Below are 18,704 nucleotides of genomic sequence, written 5' to 3' on the forward strand. Positions count from 1 at the left end.
GAAAAAGGGAAGAGAAATACAACGCAGAGCAGCATTTAAAAACTTCGATTTCTGAATTTCTGGATTTGCATGGTTAAGAATGGTGTCTAAACATCACCATCATAATCTTCATGACGTAGCCCCTTCATCTTGACCGGCAAAGGAATGCCTTGCCCGCTACTAAACTCTCGCGCCTTTGCAACCTCAAATGGAGCCCGACTTGCCCGCTACTAAACTCTCGCTGTCTTTGCAACCTCAAATGGAGCCCGATGACGTGATACGATGTTCAACCCACAATGTTTGAAAATTGCGATAGTGATAGTCTTAGCTGGAATCAGATGAACATGTTGCCAGAGACCTTATCATAAATATCATCCAAAAAGATTGTCCACACAAGTTGGGACAAAACTGCTCATTAGACCTATAAGAGATGAAACCAAATCTTTTCTTCACTTCCTTTGGTTTTGTCAGCTAGTCTGTTTCTTCTTCGCTTTCATCACTATATGAAACAAGACAAGATATAGGGAGGTCATGGGTCTCATTAGTACCATCACTGCCGGATGTTTTTACAAGGTCTGAAGTTTTTCCACCATTGTCACCGGAGGTTTTCCTAGTGTCTGAATACTCTTCAGAACCCTGAGGATCAATCTTTGCTTTCTTTGCTGGTGGTTTGACTTTTATCAGGACACCCAATGGGCGAGCTGGTGGATTTTTCCTTCCAACTGTTTTGTCTTCCTGCACACAGGAAGAGCTGAATCACCAAACTATAAACGAGGAGCTTGTAAACAGAATATGTTTGAATTAGCACATTTATTCCAGGGAACATGTTTAAAATCCACATTCGATGGTAAACAAGCAACAACTGGCTTATGTGATAGACAAAATCACCGGAAAAGTTACCAAAAAAGTTCTAAATAGATGCCAAAATTCAATCCTAAACTTTTCAATTTAATCAATTTAATCCTAAGCCACAATTTGCCAATGTAGTCCTTCCGGCGAAAATGAAATCACGGACGTGAACGTTGGCCGTCCTACGTGGCACATCGAGCGTTGACGTCAACGATTTTTGCAAATATTATTGTAATTCTCTGATTTTTTTATCCTGCTTCTTTTCCTTTCTTTCTTTTCAATTTTTATAAATAAGAGAATTTAAACTATCACAATTTTAAAAAAAAATTGTCCATGTCAACGCCGCCTATGCCACATAGGACAGTCGATGCTCACGTCAACAATTTCCAATCAAAATTGATCAGAAGTATTATATTGTCAAATTGTCAAAAGGTTTTGGACTAAATTGGTCAATTTAAAAAGTTTATAATTGAATCAGCATCCCACAATATATTTAGGACTTTCTTTTATTGTAATTTCCCAACATCCCGCCCTCTCAATTCCAAACAAGGAAGAAGAAACTTTGGAGCAAAATGTATAATATCAAAAGCCACGACGAACCTAAAAGAAGTGTGGGATCACAACCTCAACAATGAGCATAAAAGTCACCATTGATTGAAATTTGAACCTACAAACTCAAGGGCATCCTTAGTTCTTCCCCAATAGATGCAAACTGTCCGTAAGGCAGTCTAGTATCTAAGCTATTGTTTTGCACTAGTTCAGCTCCCACCACAAAGATGATCGGTCCAAGATAATCTCAAAATGATCAATCATTATACCACTACAACATTGGAAAGACAGAACCTCATACACAAACGACGTTTTAGTTTTATTTGACATTCTTCGAGTCGTACCAGCTCCTGGATTCAGAAGGGCCAAAACAAGTGATAGCTAGCACTTATTCTGTTGGTTTTCTTTTTCCACTAAGGTGCCTAACTGTCTAAAAAAGCATAGAACATAATGTAGAGGACCTCAGGGTCTTGCAAGCTATTTGGCACTCTATTTCAGATAGGTTATTCAGTATTGAGATCGATTTGTGAACTCATACATCAGAGTCCTGAATAATGAGTGCCACTTCAAGACATTTTCTCTAGCTACGATAATGTGCTTCAGTTTGACAGGATTGATTCCCCTCCCTGGAATTGTACTTGACTCCCCTCATTACCAGAAGTAAATGTCTTTTGCATTTCAGACTTTAATTTGTGTTTGATACGAACATTCTTTCCAGAGAAATACATATCCATACTACCAATTCGAGTAAAATACAGAGACAAAAAAGCTCTGCATACAAAGCATGTAAATCAACAATGAAACTAACCACAGGAAGAGTCGGTGGTTCTTTAAGCTCATGCACAACATTAGATTGTGCGGCCACAGCAGCCTGAAAAAGAACACATGTATTGGAGTCAGATTATTCTTCCATCTGAATATGAGCATTAGAATTTATCATGTACTATTTACCAACAGAAAGTTCAGAAGATCTCTTGGTGGAGAGATGAGCTTGAATAATCATGCAGGATCACAAGTATGGTTTTCCATTTTTACGAAAAACCAAAAAGAAAAGAAAAGAAGAATTCTTAGTGACAAGATAAGCATTATCTTATAACTGTTCAAATTAAACATAATACTGCCACTTCAGGATCCATGAATTACAGTCGTATAAAGGTGTATAGACATGCTCCTCAATACCTGGAAACTTCGTAGTTGTTGAGCTTCCTCATCTGCCATCTGCCTCTCATATTCCCTCGTCGACTATATATTAAAATGATAGAAGATGAGACATTAAGTCATAACTAAAGCACGTGGATGGATCGCAACTATAAATGCGTGGGAATATCTGACGAGAAAATCTAACAATGTAACTTTTTTGACAATATTGCCTTACCATTCAGAGAAATTTAGGCTGAAAATGTAGTGCCAATTTGAACAATTATGTAAATCATGCTTGCTTCAAAGGTTTACCGATACTACTCTAATATCTTCAACTAAATGCCTGATGTTGCAACTATCAAAATTTGCAAATGGTTTAAATTGAACCCATGTACAAGCAAATATCACATGTGAGGGCTTTAGCCACCAGATTTGCTATTAGCTAACTATTCAGACTTAGAAGTGATAGACGGTCCTTGAAATGATTCTCTATGACTAGCACCGCATTCTGTGAAGATCTAGTGAGTAATCTCACCATCTCTAATTTATCAAGAAATTCGGTTTCATCTTCATCCAAAGCTTTGGGTGGTCCTGAAAAAGGAAGTGTTATCAGACAATTTCAAGTACTTAATTGCCACCGTCCACTTATATCATCTACAGTATTAACACATCGGGACATATTGAAGACTTGCAAAAATGACCATGAAAAGATCCATATTCACTTTGAGTTAAGTCTATAACCCACACTACGTTTGTGCAGCAGCAAGACAGTTTCCACTTATAGTGTAATGAAGAAAACATATACAATAGTCTGCCTCCAGATGATTCCTCATCAAGAGTAGACTCTGTTAAAGGAGCTGCTTTTACGACCCATCTAAACAAAGACTTAGATATAAACACAGGCACTTACTATGCTTGAAGCGCTCGTTGAATTCTGCATCTCGCTTGTCTTTGTTCTCTTTCAAAATCTGTGTCACAAAGGAGAACGAACAGCTTGGTTTTAAGAAAGATTGAAATAGCACGAAAATTAATAAGCGGTGGCCACAGAAGAAGATCGATGGTCCCCAAACTCATACGAGTGAGAATAAAATCAACATGCAAGAATGAGTATGCAATATCTTTCAAATGTGAAATCCATCGCTATGAATCATCACGAATTTAGAAAAACAACATCCATGTGCTTTAGGAAGAGGCATGTCCAGTTTCAGAAGGAAGCTCCAATCTACATTGCCTGCTCATTCTTGGCTGCCACAGCCCAGGTACTGAATGCCCAGACAGTTACTATGTAAATCCCATCAAGTCCACTCGCTTCAGCTCTACGCGGTAACAAAATGCATTTCCAGATGAACTTGCATGTACTGAAGGGCAACACGAACTTGAAGTTTCCCAGTAAGTACTAAACCTCAGCAGAAAAATTTAAATTAACCCCGCAGAGGAGCAGCTAGAAACATAAGAGTCCGCACCGAAATTGTCTATGCTACCCATTGGTTTTTTTTTTTCGGTAAGGGTCTATGCTACCCATTGTTCGTAGTTCCCATAACGCAAAAAAGTACCAGAAGAAAACCTCATAGAGCGGTCTATCTCTCTGGGCAGTGCCATCCTCAACCCTCTCGCCCCTCGATTTCTTCGATTCTTCCAACTGCAAAATTCAATTGGAGAAGCAAAACATCAGACGAAGCGACCAAAACTTCTCAAAATGAGACCTCGCAGGTCCGAGTCGTCCGACGATGTAAGCCACAGCTTCTAGGGTTTAAGAGACTCATCACCTGCTCCTCCGAGACGAAGTTCATCAACCTAACAGGTCGTGCGGACTCATCTTCCATGAATTCAGTTCGTTGCCGTCGCAGGTGCGAATCGAAAGACGCGGCAAATGACCCTTGGAAAACTTGGGATCAGCAGGGGCGCGCAGCTAGTGATGATGACTGATAGTTATTGGTCGAGCGGTTATTTACCGGTGCTCGCGGGAGCACCTGATTGGGCCTTTGGGCCTATCCGCTTACGATCCTTGGATTTTGATAATTGATTGGGCCCATCTGTTTTAGTCTTGTCACCGAAATTATGTTTGAAGGGGAAAAAAGAAAAGAGTAATGCTAATTGTTAAGCCAATATTTTTTGCGGAAGATAATAATTTACAAAATATTTTCCTAAGAAAAATAGCTTATAACGCTTAAAAATAATAATAAACGAAATTTTTTTCATCACTCACGAAGATATGTAGACATAAATTATAATCGATAATGTAAATATTTTTCATTAACTAATAATTTCAAGTGATCAATTTTCGAAAAATACTATATAAACTATTCATTTTCTGTGAAACAGATGAATCTAATGTTACTAGTTTATGGAATCAATACCTACCATAATCATGTATTTAATCCAAGGTCCATTCTCAATCCTTCCCATCAATTAATATGTTAATGACCGGTCTTCATATATCTAATGCTGCTCAATTTAACAAACAACCCTACAATGATGAAAATAAATGTGAAATAAAAAATCACGCTGGATGTAGTATTCAGAAGTTAATTGTGCATCATGTTACGTCGTAGGCTAGCACGACCATCTTATTTCGATAGTATTTAACTCTTAGGTGTTGCCACCGAAACGGGTCGAGCCAACTTTGTTTATTCTGTTTGCCATTGTTATTGATGTAGGTAGTGATGCTATTTATGGATTTCTCCTTTTTGACTCGAAATTATATGAACACGAGTTTCCACTTAGAGTCAGAAACGGGTTTCGTTGAGGTATCTTATACCGTTCCTTTTTTATATACAAAAATTTTAAGCACGAGCTATGTGCCATGGGCCGATGCTGGGATCGAGATCACGTAGCGACTTAGACTACTTTAGATTGATGAAACGCCTAAGGCAAGCCTTTGCAAGGGATTGATTGCTCACTAGCCCACTAGAATCGTAGAGAGAGAAAGTAGTAGAAGAAGAAGAAGTTCTAAGAGAGAATGTTTCTATTGTAAGTGTTGGTTGATTATAAGTGAGGAGAGAGCTTCCCCATTTATACATGAGGCCTATCAATTTGTACCATTGATTGCCCCTCGTTCAAATATTGGAGATCCATTCTCCCTAATTACATTCTACCTCATTACGTACAAGAAATATTTGGAGTGCACAATTCCCATATCGGTTCTAGGAGTATTCTAAAATGCCCAAAAAAACATAGGCAGCCATAACATCTCAAGTCTTGTTGATCGATCGGGCTATTCCGTCGGTTGATCGAGTCATGGAACCTTTAATTTGCGACATATGCATGTGTGATGCTGAATTGTCGTTTAAGAAGAAGAAAGAACTGAATAATCGGGTCCTTATCTAGTAATTATTTAATTGAGTGGATTTACTGAATGGGCATAAGAAATGCTGGGTGCTTATTTAGTTATTAGATGATATATTAGATTAATATTATTTCAAATTTTAAGGGAAATTGTCCAAAAAATCCTAAATCTATTGCACTTTTATCAATTAAACTCTAAATCTTTGAATTAATGAAGTGAATCCTAAATCTTTTTACGTTTTACCAATTGAATATATTTGGCCAATACGGGAGGAAATTACTAACGTGGAGGTCGGTTGACGAAGGGAAAAAAGGGAAAAAAAAAACGAAAAGGAAAAAAGTAAAGAAGGAAAATAGAAGAGGAGAAAAAAACAAATAAAAAATTAAAATAATTAAAATAATATTAAAAGATGTTCATATCAATACCCGTCGTGCCACATAAAATGAACAATGTCCACGTCGCCGATCTCCTGTCAAAATTTGTCGAATGGACTTACTTTGTAAAACGGAACACCTTTTATAACGCAATTGACATAATTAACAAGTTTAAAACCGAATTCATAAAACTGTAATAGATTTAAGATTTTTCAGATAATTTCTCCCCAAATTCTCATTAGAGACGATGTTTTCTTTTTCGTTCCAAAAACCAAAAAGGAAGTAGTAGTAATAATAATTTCGAGAAGCACGTGCGAAGGGCTCGTCGACCATACCTTATCCCCATTCTCAACGTCTCATCTCCATCTTCCATGGATGGGAAGCAGAGCCTGAAGCCACAGCCCGCTCCGAGTAACTAACTCCTCCGACTGCAACACCATTTCCTTCAACCGCTTCCTTCTCATGGCGGCTTCACTGCGCGAGCCGCCGCTCGCCAACCGCTATCCCTCCGCCTCGCCTCTCTCTTCCTCCAGGTCTCTCCTCCTCCCCCGCACCCGCGCCGACCTGAGACCACCGGCGGTCTCGCCGTTCCTCGGGAGAACGGCGCTCCGGAGACTCAAATTCGAAGCCAGGACGTCGGCCTCGACCTCCAGCGGGAGGAGGCCAGTGCGCGCGATGGCTTCCTTGGGAGGCTTGCTCGGCGGGATTTTCAAAGGCAGCGACACCGGCGAGTCCACCCGGCAGCAGTACGCGGGGACCGTGAGTGCGATCAACGGGCTCGAGGCGGAGATGTCCGCGTTGTCAGACTCGGAATTGAGAGACAGGACTTCGGTTTTGAAGCGGCGAGCTCAGCAAGGCGAATCTCTGGATTCTCTTTTACCTGTTAGTATTAGCATCCCGAGTTGATCCTCTTTCTGAAGTTCATTTGCTCACCTCTTAGTTTGAAATTGATTCTAGCGTCTCGCCTGCTCTTTGACGTGTTAGCGAAACCGAAATGCAGTTGTAAGTTCCGAGAAATAGCTGAGAAATTATGAGGGCAGGTTTAAGTTTAGCAAAGTTGAACTGTAGCTTTAATTGAATCCTTGCATCAACTTAAGTTTGCTCGATTGTTTGTTCTCTATTCCTCGAATTTCTTTGGTTGACTAGTAGTTCGTGGTCAATAAATCTGTGTGATTGCAGGAAGCATTTGCTGTTGTAAGAGAGGCCTCAAAAAGAGTCCTAGGACTTCGTCCCTTTGATGTTCAACTAATAGGTAACTGCTCGTGCACATTCATTGGATTCTTGTAATAACACGTACAATATGGCCTCCTAACATGATTGAGGAAGGAAGTGCTCATCAACTGAAATGTGCTGGAGATAGTTGTTTAAGTCTCTTGTAACATGATCTTTTTCCTTCGATCGAGGGTATATAAGTGCTCGATTGAAGGAAAAAGATCACGTATGCATTATTGGATGGATTGGTTTTTGGGAATTTATTAGGCACACCTGCTTTTACTATTTCCATTGATAGCAATGCACTTACTGTGGAACTCTAAGATAACTTTCGTTTTGTAGGTGGCATGGTACTTCATAAGGGTGAGATAGCTGAAATGAGAACTGGAGAAGGCAAGACGCTTGTTGCAATATTGCCAGCTTATCTAAACGCTCTTACTGGAAAAGGAGTCCATGTTGTCACAGTGAATGATTATCTGGCTCGACGTGATTGTGAGTGGGTTGGCCAAGTTCCCCGCTTTCTTGGATTGAAGGTTGGCCTAATCCAGCGTATGTCTCATTCTTCTGTATGAGCTAGACTCCATTGGTTGTTGTACTTTATGATAAGGGCAATGACTGGCACAAGGAAATCTTTCATTCTAAAGCTTTTGAAGGTGCATATGGATTTTTTACCACTTCATGCTATGCTACTTTTCATTTCCAGATGACCAACTTTCTGTTCACGGATTCAGGTTAGCTAGCCCTTGGAAAAATGGTATTGGTGTTAGGGTGCTATTGGTTGTTTGTGACTCTTTCTCTCTCTTTAGTCAAAAGTTTAAATGTATTTGCAAGTTTAAGAGTTATTATGGTCAATCAAATATTTGACTTTTTGGGGGTAGTGATGCTTCATATGGATCCAGTGTGGAATAATTATCATGAGGGAAATTCTTTGTATGATGGCATCATCTAAATTACAAATATTTTTGAGCTTAGGCAATTTCGATATGGAGCAACAGTATAGGTTTGAAACTTTGGGGAATCCCTGCAATAAATAATGATTGCGAATTAGATTTTGATGTGAATTTCCTCTTATATTGATTATGCTCTTCGGTAATGTTGGTACTCTGATGTGACTATTTCCACAACTTCTCAGAATATGTTTGGACAAATATCCACCCTCACTGTTTGCTTTAAGAAATTTTATTGTGAGCTTAGATTACTGTGTGAGTGTATCATTTGGACATTGATGGTGGCAGAGGATATGACAAGCGAGCAAAGGAGGGAAAGTTATTTATGTGACATGACGTATGTCACCAACAGCGAGCTTGGGTTTGATTATTTGAGAGACAACCTTGCCACGGAAAGTAATTCTTTCTCTATTTATTGTTTTCCGATGATACTACGGTCTCTCATTTCTTTTGAGATATTATGGTGTGGATCACTTATGCGGGAGCTGATTGTGCTTTGTGGTGAAAACAGAGTATTGAGGAGCTTGTGCTTAGGGGTTTCAATTACTGTGTAATTGATGAGGTGGATTCCATCCTCATTGATGAGGCAAGAACTCCTCTCATCATATCAGGACCTGCTGAAAGACCTAGTGATCGTTATTATAAAGCTGCAAAGATTGCAACAGCTTTTGAACGTGATATACACTACACTGTAAGATGCTGAGACTTCTCAACAGTATTTGTAATAGTGTGAATTGATCTGGCTAGGCCTTTTATGTCCATATGAGTTTGATTTCTGGACTTGCCAGCCGTTTATCCCCAGTAAAATTGTCAGCCATGGCTTTGGAATTTATTATGAAGCTGAAATAATAAATGGAAGCAAGTTTAAATGAAGGACAACCAGTCTTCTCCCCTCTTTTTTTCTTTATTGAGAGGATGATACTCCCTTCAAGCTCTTCTCTTATGAAGCTTAGTAATACAGGTCGATGAAAAGCAAAAGTCTGTCCTCCTCACTGAGCAGGGTTATGAGGACGCGGAAGAAATTCTAGAAGTGAAAGATTTGTATGACCCGCGGGAACAGTGGGCGCTCTACGTACTAAATGCAATAAAGGCTAAAGAGCTGTTTCTTAGAGATGTGAACTATATTATCCGTGGCAAGGAGGTGCTCATAGTGGATGAGTTCACTGGTCGGGTCATGCAGGTAATATTTTGATTGAGGTTCCTCTGTTGTTAAGCAGATGAGGTATTTTCTTCTCAATGTTGGATAAGGAATTTCTCAGAGAGACTGTCATTCTCGGTTTTGCATCAACGAGTAATTTATACTCATGGCATCTTCCCAGTTGAAAGTCATGTGACCTAGGATTTAAATGTGTTCGTGATGGACATTCCTTGAGATATTTGGCCATTATGGTCCATGAGTAATTAAATAGGTGCTCCTTACTCTTTTTGAATCTCTTGGCATCATGTAACCTCTTCTTATACAGAAGCAATTAACATTCAGTATCTTGACATGTATGTGGCTCGGATGATGACAGAATGGGATGTCATTTTGCTGGTGTAATTTTGAAAGTTCCTCAATTTTGGTTTCTGAGAGAATTAATCCTTCGTATTTCACTTGAGGTAATAATTTGGAGTGACCTTATTATCATGAACATTTCTTGGAGGTATCATGGGACGTACGTCTAAAGATTAAAAAGATTGACCTTCACGGTTTATGTGAAAGGATAATTATGGAAACTGTTAGGTCGCAGATAACTCAAGACCGATTGCAGAATCACTTAGTTCTTACTTTCCTGATCTCTAATTGTCGATAGGTGCCTTTGTTTGTTTTATTAGGGGAGACGATGGAGTGATGGACTTCATCAAGCAGTTGAAGCTAAAGAAGGGATGCCAATTCAAAATGAAACTGTTACAATGGCTTCAATTAGTTACCAAAACTTCTTCCTTCAGGTAGTCATTGATCAATATAGGAAGCTCTCTTAACCCTTTCTCTCTGTCAAATTCAAGTGTTTCTTCTCTATTGCGTCAGTTTCCAAAGCTTTGTGGAATGACTGGGACTGCAGCAACTGAAAGTGCAGAATTTGAGAGCATATACAAGCTAAAAGTTACAATAGTGCCAACAAACAAGCCAATGATTAGGAAGGTTAGTTATAGTGACGCATTTGTGCTACTTTTTCAGGGCATCATTTGTTTCATGATGGCAATATATTGCTTTACTTCTGTAGCATAAGAGGGTTGATATAGAATCCAAGTGTGCATTCTCATGTATGTTAAGATGACATAGGTTTCTGTAGATCATTTGGATAAAAGCCATCTGTCTGGATCAGTGTATTTGTGAAATTCCTTACCTTACTCCTCCTTTTTGCTTCATCTTCAGGATGAGTCTGATGTTGTTTTCAGGGCAACCACAGGAAAATGGCGAGCAGTTGTTGTAGAAATTTCCAGAATGCATAAGACAGGTCGTCCTGTGCTTGTTGGGACAACAAGTGTTGAGCAAAGTGATTCTTTATCAGAGCAATTGCAAGAAGTCGGGATTCCTCATGAGGTGGGATATTCTGTACTTTAAGGAATAATTGGACTCTATTTTTCCTTGATGAGTATGAATGATTTATTTGGGACTTGGATGTTCTTTGGGGGTAAAAGATGTACTAAACTTCCATCTTTGCTGCTCCAGAAACCTTATCCCCTGTCCAAAATTGAAAAAAGCATCATAGAGAATGAACCGAAATGAGTAACATCTCCAGCTAGTAGAATAGAGTATATACTGAAACCTATGTAGGTCCATTTTCTGGTTTTTAGAGCTCTCCACTCACCACATGGCTGTGATTTAGCTGTGTGATGCTTATTTCAGAACAATGTGCATTGAACTTCAATGTTACACCTAAGAAAGTCAGGTAGAGCAACTAGCTTCAACTCAATCAGTCAATTGCTGTCAAAGCTGCTTTTGGGTACCTAACTTCTCTTAGTCTGGCAATTATTGGCTTATATACCTGTTTTTCCGTAACCTTAACTTCTGCAACTTACTCTGGAAATGAACTACTTTACTTTCTCTGTAGTATGAAATGGTCCTTCATCTTTACTTCATATCCATGTGGCTGTTTGAAAGATACAAATTTGCTATTTTAAACAATTATGCACACAAGGCACACCTCTAGTTAAAATGCTACAGTGGTTTGCTGTATTATCATCATACTACATGCTGTCGTGTGGGAATTAACTTATCCTGTGGTTTCAATATTTTTGTTGAATTTATATTGTATCTTTTTAACTTTACATTATCGTTCCTTTTCAAATGTTGAAACTTGACCTTTAAGTTTGATTTGCAAGTTTTTTTGATATTAGGATCTATTTTTTTCTGTGAAAGGTTCTCAATGCAAAGCCAGAGAATGTGGAAAGGGAAGCAGAAATTGTTGCACAAAGTGGTCGCCTTGGAGCAGTTACTATTGCCACCAATATGGCTGGTCGTGGAACAGATATAATCCTTGGTGGTAATGCTGAGTTTATGGCAAGATTGAAGTTACGTGAAATGCTTATGCCTAGGTACTTCCTGGGCTTTACTAAGTTATATTATAATATCAGATCCACTTTTTTGTGGTATTGTTTCTACTCTTCTGCACATGCATCCAATGAGCTCACTCTAGATGCCTGTGCTAGAAATCGTCCAGTTCTACCCCCGTTTGGTGTACAAGCCATGGTACATAAATGCTAAAATTCACCCAGCTTCTTATGCCTGGGAATATATCTCCTTATTGCGCATATGTATGTCCTAGGAGTTTCATGTGAGGTATTGCATTTTATACCAATTTGGATCAAGGAGAGGCAGTTCTAGCTGTAGCTCTCTGCATTTTAATATGCTTGTGACATGCATAATCTTGGGGTGGAAGAGCATTGCCCAGTGTTTTTTCGGTTTTTTATACCAATTTGGATCAAGGAGAGGCAGTTCTAGCTGTAGCTCTCTGCATTATAATATGCTTGTGACATGCATAATCTTGGGGTGGAAGAGCATTGCCTAGTGTTTTTTCGGTTTCCAGCACTTGTTTTCTTCACTTGCACAGCATGAGGGATGCTATCCAAAAAAGATGCATTCTGCTGTCAGTCAATCTCAGACAGGTGTCGCTCTGAATGATCAATGGAAAATTGTACAGAGTCGTTAAACCAGTTGAAGGAGTTTTTGTATCAGTGAAGAAACCACCTCCAAAAAAGACATGGAAGGTTGATCTTTTTCTGTGATGTTGATCTTGAATTTGGATCGTGAACTCTTGAAGTTTTGTTGTGCTATGTCATTGTAATATATTTCTTGGTAAACTAAATTTTCCAGGTCAATGAAGACATTTTCCCTTGCAAGTTATCTAGTGGAAATACCCAACTGGCTGAGGAAGCTGTGCAATTAGCAATGAAAACATGGGGTCAGAGATCATTAACAGAGCTTGGGGCAGAAGAGTGTCTATCTTATGCTTGTGAGAAGGTGAAGTTCATGAAATATGAACTTAACCAATTGTCTCTCGGTTGATTGAATATAATTGGGTGCTCATAATATTTAGGCCGTGAATCCTATTATGCTGCTGAAGCTTCTGAAAACCATGTATGGATCATTTCCTTGCTCTTCAGATGCTCGCTTCTTCCTTGCAAAGATCCATCCCGAGGACCGTCAACCTTTAGGGAATTGTCGAAAGTTAACATATGATACCTGCTAACATTTTGTAACCTCCTTTTCTTGGTTGCCCGATCTTGTTTGGTTGTTCGTATACAAGATATTTGTTTGCTTTGGGATGCAAGCTGTCATGACTTTTTACCATTTCTTTGGGATTCAAGATGATTGGCAGCTGGATTACAACCCTATGACCAAAAGAGCTATGAAATGTCCTGTGCTAGATGTCAATCTGGAGACCTTCATTTAGCCATATCATTTTTTCTTCCTTGTGTTTTTGTTTATTCATCAGTGAGATTCTTTCTTTCCTTTCAGTCAGCACTTTAGCAGTCAGAGAGTAATTAACGCGAGCGTCCTATTATTCTACTTTATAGGGTCCTGCACAGGATGAAGTCACAGCAAAGCTAAGGGGTGCTTTTCTGGAAATTGCAAAAGAATTCAAGGTCTACACTGTAGAAGAAAGAAAGAAGGTCTGTTAGCTCCTCTGGGAAAAAGGTTTCATATGCTGTAGTTTTTCTCTGCTTGATTAGTCTCTTTCCACTTGATTGGTTTGTAGGTAGTGCAAGCAGGAGGCCTTCATGTGGTAGGATCAGAACGGCATGAATCACGACGAATTGATAATCAGGTCATATTCGCGAAAATATTTGTATTTATACTAGAGCTCTTCCGTAGTTTCTTTTGCCACAATAAAATAAAGCTAAATGTTGTTGACAGCTGCGTGGTCGAAGCGGACGACAAGGGGATCCTGGAAGTTCTCGATTCTTCCTCAGTCTAGAAGACAATATCTTCCGGATTTTCGGAGGAGATAGAATTCAGGTTTAAATAAGTAGTGTAAATGAGTCCTGATATGTTTTCAATGATAAAGTATTCTTGTTGAAGCATTCTCGTATTGTGTAGGGTTTGATGAGAGCTTTCAGAGTTGAAGACTTACCAATCGAGTCAAAAATGCTAACGAAAGCACTTGATGAAGCTCAACGGAAAGTGGAGAACTACTTCTTTGATATCAGGAAGCAATTGTTTGAGTATGATGAAGTGCTAAATAGCCAAAGAGACCGTGTATATGCAGAAAGAAGGAGAGCCCTTGAATCCAATGATCTTCAATCTCTAATTATTGAATATGCTGAGTTGACAATGGATGACATCTTGGAGGTGAACTGTTTGAACCCTTTCCACCCTGCGAATACCTTTTTTCGTATTTTGTTTTTTTGTCTTATTGTATATTGCTTTCAAAACTGCTTATAATTTACAGGCAAATGTTGGTCCTGATGCTCCAGTGGAAACTTGGGATCTCGAGAAACTAATAGCGAAGCTTCAACAGTAAGTTGCTTATGTTCTTTGTTTCCACAATTTAAAAAAAGATTGAACATCTCATCCTAAAAAAATTTTAATTATGGGAAAACTGACAGTTAACTCGTTTTCTTTTCAATTTGGTACGCTCTTCGACCTGTTGTGATGTTTCTTTCTTTGTGAGACATTGATAAAAATTTGTTCACTTGCATTAGAAATATAGAAGAAGGCCAACAAAAACAGCATACTTTTGACACTTACATTGAAGTCAAAGTAAGATCAGAGCATGAAGCCCATAAGCATTTTAATTGCAGAAAGCAGAATAAAGTGAAGATTTAGTTCTTTTGAGCAACTTTAATTTCCTTCAAATGAACCACATGAGACGAAGTGGAGAAGCAGTTTAATCTTTTTCTTCCTTAAAACCTTTGTTAATTTCTTGTGGGTGTTTAAATTTGAATGTTAGCGTTTTTGGTTCAGGAAATACTTTGCATGTTATCTGGCTCAAAAAATTTTCATCATTTATTCTTTCTTCTCAGATTTAAACTGATAAGCTCATTTCCAGGTATTGCTATCTGCTGAATGATTTGACTCCAGAGCTGCTGCGGAGCAAGGGTTCAAGTTACGAGGAATTGCAGGGTTACTTACGTCTTCGTGGTCGGGAAGCATATATGCAGAAAAGGGTCAGTATATCATCTCATTAGCTCAGAGAGAGAGACATTCTGCTTCTCTCAAGTATTTAAAGTCAGCCCGCGACAATACACATGATGCTTCACCTTTGTATGTTATATTATAGAGCCTGCACCAGGAGCGAAGTGCGGACATTAGAAATGTTATGCTGATGTAATCATGAAAGTTTTATGATAGCTGCTTGTTAACTGTCATCAAAATATAAAAGTATGTTTCGAGTAAATGGCTGTTGCAGTAAATTTCTATTTTTTCTTAATTTCCTTTCGAACCACAAACAGGAGATCGTCGAGAAACAAGCACCAGGGCTAATGACAGAAGCCGAGAAGTTCTTAATACTGAGCAACATCGACCGTTTATGGAAGGAGCACTTGCAAGCACTCAAGTTTGTTCAGCAAGCAGTGGGCTTGCGTGGATATGCTCAGAGGGACCCTCTCATTGAGTATAAGCTCGAAGGATACAATTTGTTTTTGGACATGATGGCACAGATCAGAAGAAATGTCATATATTCCATATATCAGGTTTACATTCTACTCAGAAAACTTCACACAAACTACAATGTCAACTGTTGATCACGCTTGCTTTTTCATCTTCTTCGTTGTTACAGTTCCAGCCAGTGCTGGTAAAAAAGGATGAGGATCGGAGCCAGAATGGAAAAGCAGGGAAACCTGCTACAAATGGTAGGAGCAGCGGCAAACCCGATCCGGTTAGTGTGGAGTCATCTTCACCGGCTGCCAGTCCTCAGACAAGTGCATAGATGCATACTGTTGACAAATTTGGTCACGATTCACTCAGATGGGATCACTATTCGAGCTTCTGTCTTTGTTCCCCTTGTAAAAATACGAGAGCCTGCTGTAATTATTTGTAGAGGAATAATTTTTGCAGATGAAGGGAATGATTGTAAAGCTTAACCTTAAAAAATTCAATGATACTGACTCCAGGGAGCTGTGTATAACAAACAGAAGCTGGACAGTGTAGCACAAAGGCAAGTTTCTTATTATAATCTGTTTGTCCTTTAACTTGATTGTAATGAGTTCCACACATCAGTCGCAAATTAAGAACAGGGACTAATCCACATATTTCATATCTTAATTTTTTTTTTGCACTCTCCAAACCGATGGGTTCCAATTGTTGGCTCTCAAGCAAAGAGAAGAAGGCTCGCGAGACTTCTGCTTGAAGATGAAGCCGAGAATATGTACTAGTTGTGAACTGCATGTTAGTTCCATGAAATCAGGATAAGGAATCAACGACGAGCCTTGCGAAACCAGCTTCACACATGGCTAGCAATGATTCCAAGATGGTATTTTTTCTGGCTTGTGAAAAGGCAAAATTGGTTCTTCTCACCCTGCTTGACCAGGCTGCTGATTCCTATTAATTTCTCCATTTAGCAGACTCTGGCCCGCGCTCTTGCTTTCAACATTAATGCTGCCGCTGTCACAAAGAACTTTCTGGATGATATGGTTGACAGCATTTCCTTTAGCCTGTCAAGGTAATCGATTGTCATTCCTGGAGAAATGCTAGAGCGCTAATGATGCCTGGATAATTGTCTAAAATCGAGTGCTGTATACCATCCTAAAAGGTCATTGTCTTTGCTACCTTTATTCCGATTGCAATTGCAGTTTTCAAGTTGACGAGTTCTCCAAGCCTTAGGGATCCCCGCTTCTTATCTTTGACAAAGATCAGCGGCACCTTCCTCGATGAGGCTAGACTTGGCAGATGCCGGGTCAGCCATCGGGGGTTGCAGTCGGATGCCAATAGAATAGCCTGCATGTGAATGTTTCATTGAACTCCCTCAGTCGTCCCGACAGCGAAAGCTATATAAATAGATGACACCCTTCCAGAACAACAGAAGTAGAGCAGCAGCACAATGCCCGATTTACCCCTGAACAGAAGAAGATGGTATCTCACAGAGAGTTCAGGCCTAATGCTGAGTTTCTGAAGTATGATTTTTCCAGTTTTCAAGAATCACCAAAACAGGAGTTCCCCGCAAAATTTATTGACCCCCGAGGGACGAGTCGATTCACTAATGGTGTGGAAGACATGGCAGTGAGCCAGCACACTCCGGCACGCCACAAGTAAAACTTAGAATACCGACTCAATGGAACAGCAATAGCAATAGTAAGAGGTAAAAGGCGAAGGTTTATACCGATGCAAGCGACGGCAAAGTAGGTGGTCGAACAAACCTGAAGCCGGGGATAGGATGGAGGACAGTCATCTGCGTCATTAGATGGAGGCATTCTTTCGAGCACGCGAGTAACTTCATTGACCCCAATTGCAAATTGTTGCTAAAGGAAAGCCAGAGAACTTTCCAAAATCAGTATGGTAAAGGCCATGATTGCAGAGCAAAAGCTCTAACCTAGTTTCAATGCAAGAGAAAAATTTCGACAACCTTGAGCCATATTTTCTCTGGCAAGGCCGCTCCATCCAAACTTCTAGCTACCTTAATCTTGCTGCGCAATAGAGAAACTTTGAAAAAAAAAAAAAAAAAAAAAGCAACCAAGCAACACACCAGAGATCACAGACATAGAGATTCATCCGTTACCCTCGAATCGATTCGAGCAAAAGACCGAGACTTTCTCCTTCGAAGGCACTCCAACTGCAAAATCCACAAACAAACAGCAGGAACCGTGACTCGTCGAGCAAAAGAAGTATGAAATCGGCAGAAAAGACGAAAAATACAGAACAAAACGAATGACGGGGGTCTATGCGTGCGTGACGAGATACTCACTCCTGTTCCGGAGGACCAGAACTGGGCTTGGCGGGTTCGGGAGGAGCCCTCTTCAGAGCTTTGTTTCTGTTTCGCATGGTCGCGAGCTCTGGCTCTGAGTCCAAGGAAGGCAAAAGCTGTCAAAGAAATTCTCTGGTTAGAGTGACGATGGAGGGTCCTGGTCGCGACTGCGACTTTACCCTCAAAACTGTTGAAGGGAAGGTGTTGCGTTTTTTTTTATTCTGCCGTGCAATTGCTGGGGATAATTTTTCGTCCAAAAAATAAAAATAAAAAAATTGCTGGGGCTAATTAATTTGCTTGTTTGTCATTACTAATATTTACAATGGAACTAATTGAGGATATTTTGAGAATCGAAAAAGTACTTTTTTCCCTTAGAAGTATGAGACACTCAAACTAAGGAGAGAGACTCTTGTCTTGTACTAGTCTTTACCTCAGCACTCAAAGTATAAGAAAGAGGCCTGCCCCACAAGCAAAAAAGCCCAGAAATAAAATGAGAAAGTCTCCACTCTAGAAAGCCTTCAACTTCAAGCCTAGTGAAATCAATCCCACTAGTCCCTTAGTTTAGCGCAAGAGAATGGATAAAAGAAGAAATTTGAAATATTGACATTGGAACATTTTTTTATGTAAGATTAGCAAATATGCACAGGCTTTGTGCGTTTGCAAAATCAAAGAAGACTTTAAATATTGAACAGAATCACCTAACTAGAAATACTTGAATCATTGAATAATCAATGTATAACAGGATTCATTAGAGATGAAAATAGATTATCAACCGACAAAACCGTCCATGTATACAATGTTTATATAACAAATAGGAAACGATGTATAGGAGAAATGAAAAATAAGGATTGAGATCTTTTATAAGAAACCCTCTTTACTTCATATAACAATACGGAAATGAACGAGAATTTTTACCGTTTGCCTACAAAATTCACAAGACTTTATGCACAGTAATTAGTAGGGGCAGACTGTAACACGATCAGACATGTAGACAAAAGTTAGTCGGAGCAGGGCTTAGAAATCCCAGAGGCTGGATTTGCAT

At 39.4% G+C, this 18,704-nt stretch overlaps 3 protein-coding genes across 5 annotated transcripts; 1 reads left to right on the plus strand and 2 right to left on the minus strand.

Annotated features, from left to right (window-relative positions):
* Positions 1-324: 324 nt before the first annotated feature.
* LOC115747538 (PSME3-interacting protein) lies at positions 325-4,451 on the minus strand. Of its 2 annotated transcripts, XM_048286018.1 has the most exons (8): positions 4,284-4,451; positions 4,082-4,156; positions 3,428-3,485; positions 3,053-3,108; positions 2,557-2,619; positions 2,329-2,367; positions 2,186-2,248; positions 325-714 (listed from the first exon to the last, which is right to left on the minus strand). In XM_048286018.1, the coding sequence occupies exons 1-8, from the start codon at positions 4,338-4,340 to the stop codon at positions 451-453; spliced, it is 675 nt and encodes a 224-aa protein (XP_048141975.1). In that variant the 5' UTR covers positions 4,341-4,451; the 3' UTR covers positions 325-450. The 2 variants fall into 2 exon arrangements, with proteins under 2 accessions (XP_048141975.1, XP_030539596.1); XM_030683736.2 differs by lacking the exon at positions 2,329-2,367 and having other exon boundaries at positions 4,284-4,447.
* Positions 4,452-6,524: 2,073 nt separating this feature from the next.
* LOC115747535 (protein translocase subunit SecA, chloroplastic) lies at positions 6,525-15,958 on the plus strand. Its single transcript, XM_030683729.2, has 20 exons — positions 6,525-7,059; positions 7,357-7,429; positions 7,732-7,938; positions 8,625-8,728; positions 8,848-9,027; positions 9,298-9,516; positions 10,152-10,265; positions 10,345-10,458; positions 10,693-10,860; positions 11,680-11,855; positions 12,461-12,527; positions 12,634-12,780; positions 13,338-13,433; positions 13,520-13,588; positions 13,678-13,779; positions 13,861-14,112; positions 14,213-14,280; positions 14,813-14,930; positions 15,216-15,455; positions 15,542-15,958. The coding sequence occupies exons 1-20, from the start codon at positions 6,640-6,642 to the stop codon at positions 15,689-15,691; spliced, it is 3,084 nt and encodes a 1,027-aa protein (XP_030539589.1). The 5' UTR covers positions 6,525-6,639; the 3' UTR covers positions 15,692-15,958.
* Positions 15,959-16,246: 288 nt separating this feature from the next.
* Positions 16,247-17,806, minus strand: LOC115747540. 2 transcript variants are annotated; one of them, XM_030683738.2, is made up of 6 exons: positions 17,663-17,806; positions 17,477-17,530; positions 17,324-17,384; positions 17,118-17,213; positions 16,531-16,698; positions 16,247-16,415 (listed from the first exon to the last, which is right to left on the minus strand). In XM_030683738.2, exons 1-6 carry the CDS (start codon positions 17,737-17,739, stop codon positions 16,275-16,277), a joined length of 597 nt encoding a protein of 198 aa, XP_030539598.1. In that variant the 5' UTR covers positions 17,740-17,806; the 3' UTR covers positions 16,247-16,274. The 2 variants fall into 2 exon arrangements, with proteins under 2 accessions (XP_030539598.1, XP_030539597.1); XM_030683737.2 differs by having other exon boundaries at positions 17,118-17,219.
* Positions 17,807-18,704: the final 898 nt, after the last annotated feature.

Source organism: Rhodamnia argentea, chromosome 10 (genome assembly GCF_020921035.1).
Source record: "Rhodamnia argentea isolate NSW1041297 chromosome 10, ASM2092103v1, whole genome shotgun sequence".
NCBI classification, from domain to species: domain Eukaryota; kingdom Viridiplantae; phylum Streptophyta; class Magnoliopsida; order Myrtales; family Myrtaceae; genus Rhodamnia; species Rhodamnia argentea.

Coding starts and splice junctions, on each gene's coding strand:
- LOC115747540 (XM_030683737.2), bottom strand. CDS start 17,739: ATGCGAAACAGAAACAAAGCTCTGAAGAGGGCTCCTCCCGAACCCGCC. Junction 17,531..17,662: donor TCTGGTCCTCCGGAACAGGA/GTGAGTATCTCG, acceptor TGGATTTTGCAG/TTGGAGTGCCTTCGAAGGAG. Junction 17,220..17,323: donor CAGAGAAAATATGGCTCAAG/GTTGTCGAAATT, acceptor GCTTTCCTTTAG/CAACAATTTGCAATTGGGGT.
- LOC115747538 (XM_048286018.1), bottom strand. CDS start 4,340: ATGGAAGATGAGTCCGCACGACCTGTTAGGTTGATGAACTTCGTCTCG. Junction 4,157..4,283: donor ACTTCGTCTCGGAGGAGCAG/GTGATGAGTCTC, acceptor TGAATTTTGCAG/TTGGAAGAATCGAAGAAATC. Junction 3,109..3,427: donor CAACGAGCGCTTCAAGCATA/GTAAGTGCCTGT, acceptor TTCCTTTTTCAG/GACCACCCAAAGCTTTGGAT.
- LOC115747535 (XM_030683729.2), top strand. CDS start 6,640: ATGGCGGCTTCACTGCGCGAGCCGCCGCTCGCCAACCGCTATCCCTCC. Junction 11,856..12,460: donor CGTGAAATGCTTATGCCTAG/GTACTTCCTGGG, acceptor AAAATTGTACAG/AGTCGTTAAACCAGTTGAAG. Junction 12,781..13,337: donor TATCTTATGCTTGTGAGAAG/GTGAAGTTCATG, acceptor TCTACTTTATAG/GGTCCTGCACAGGATGAAGT.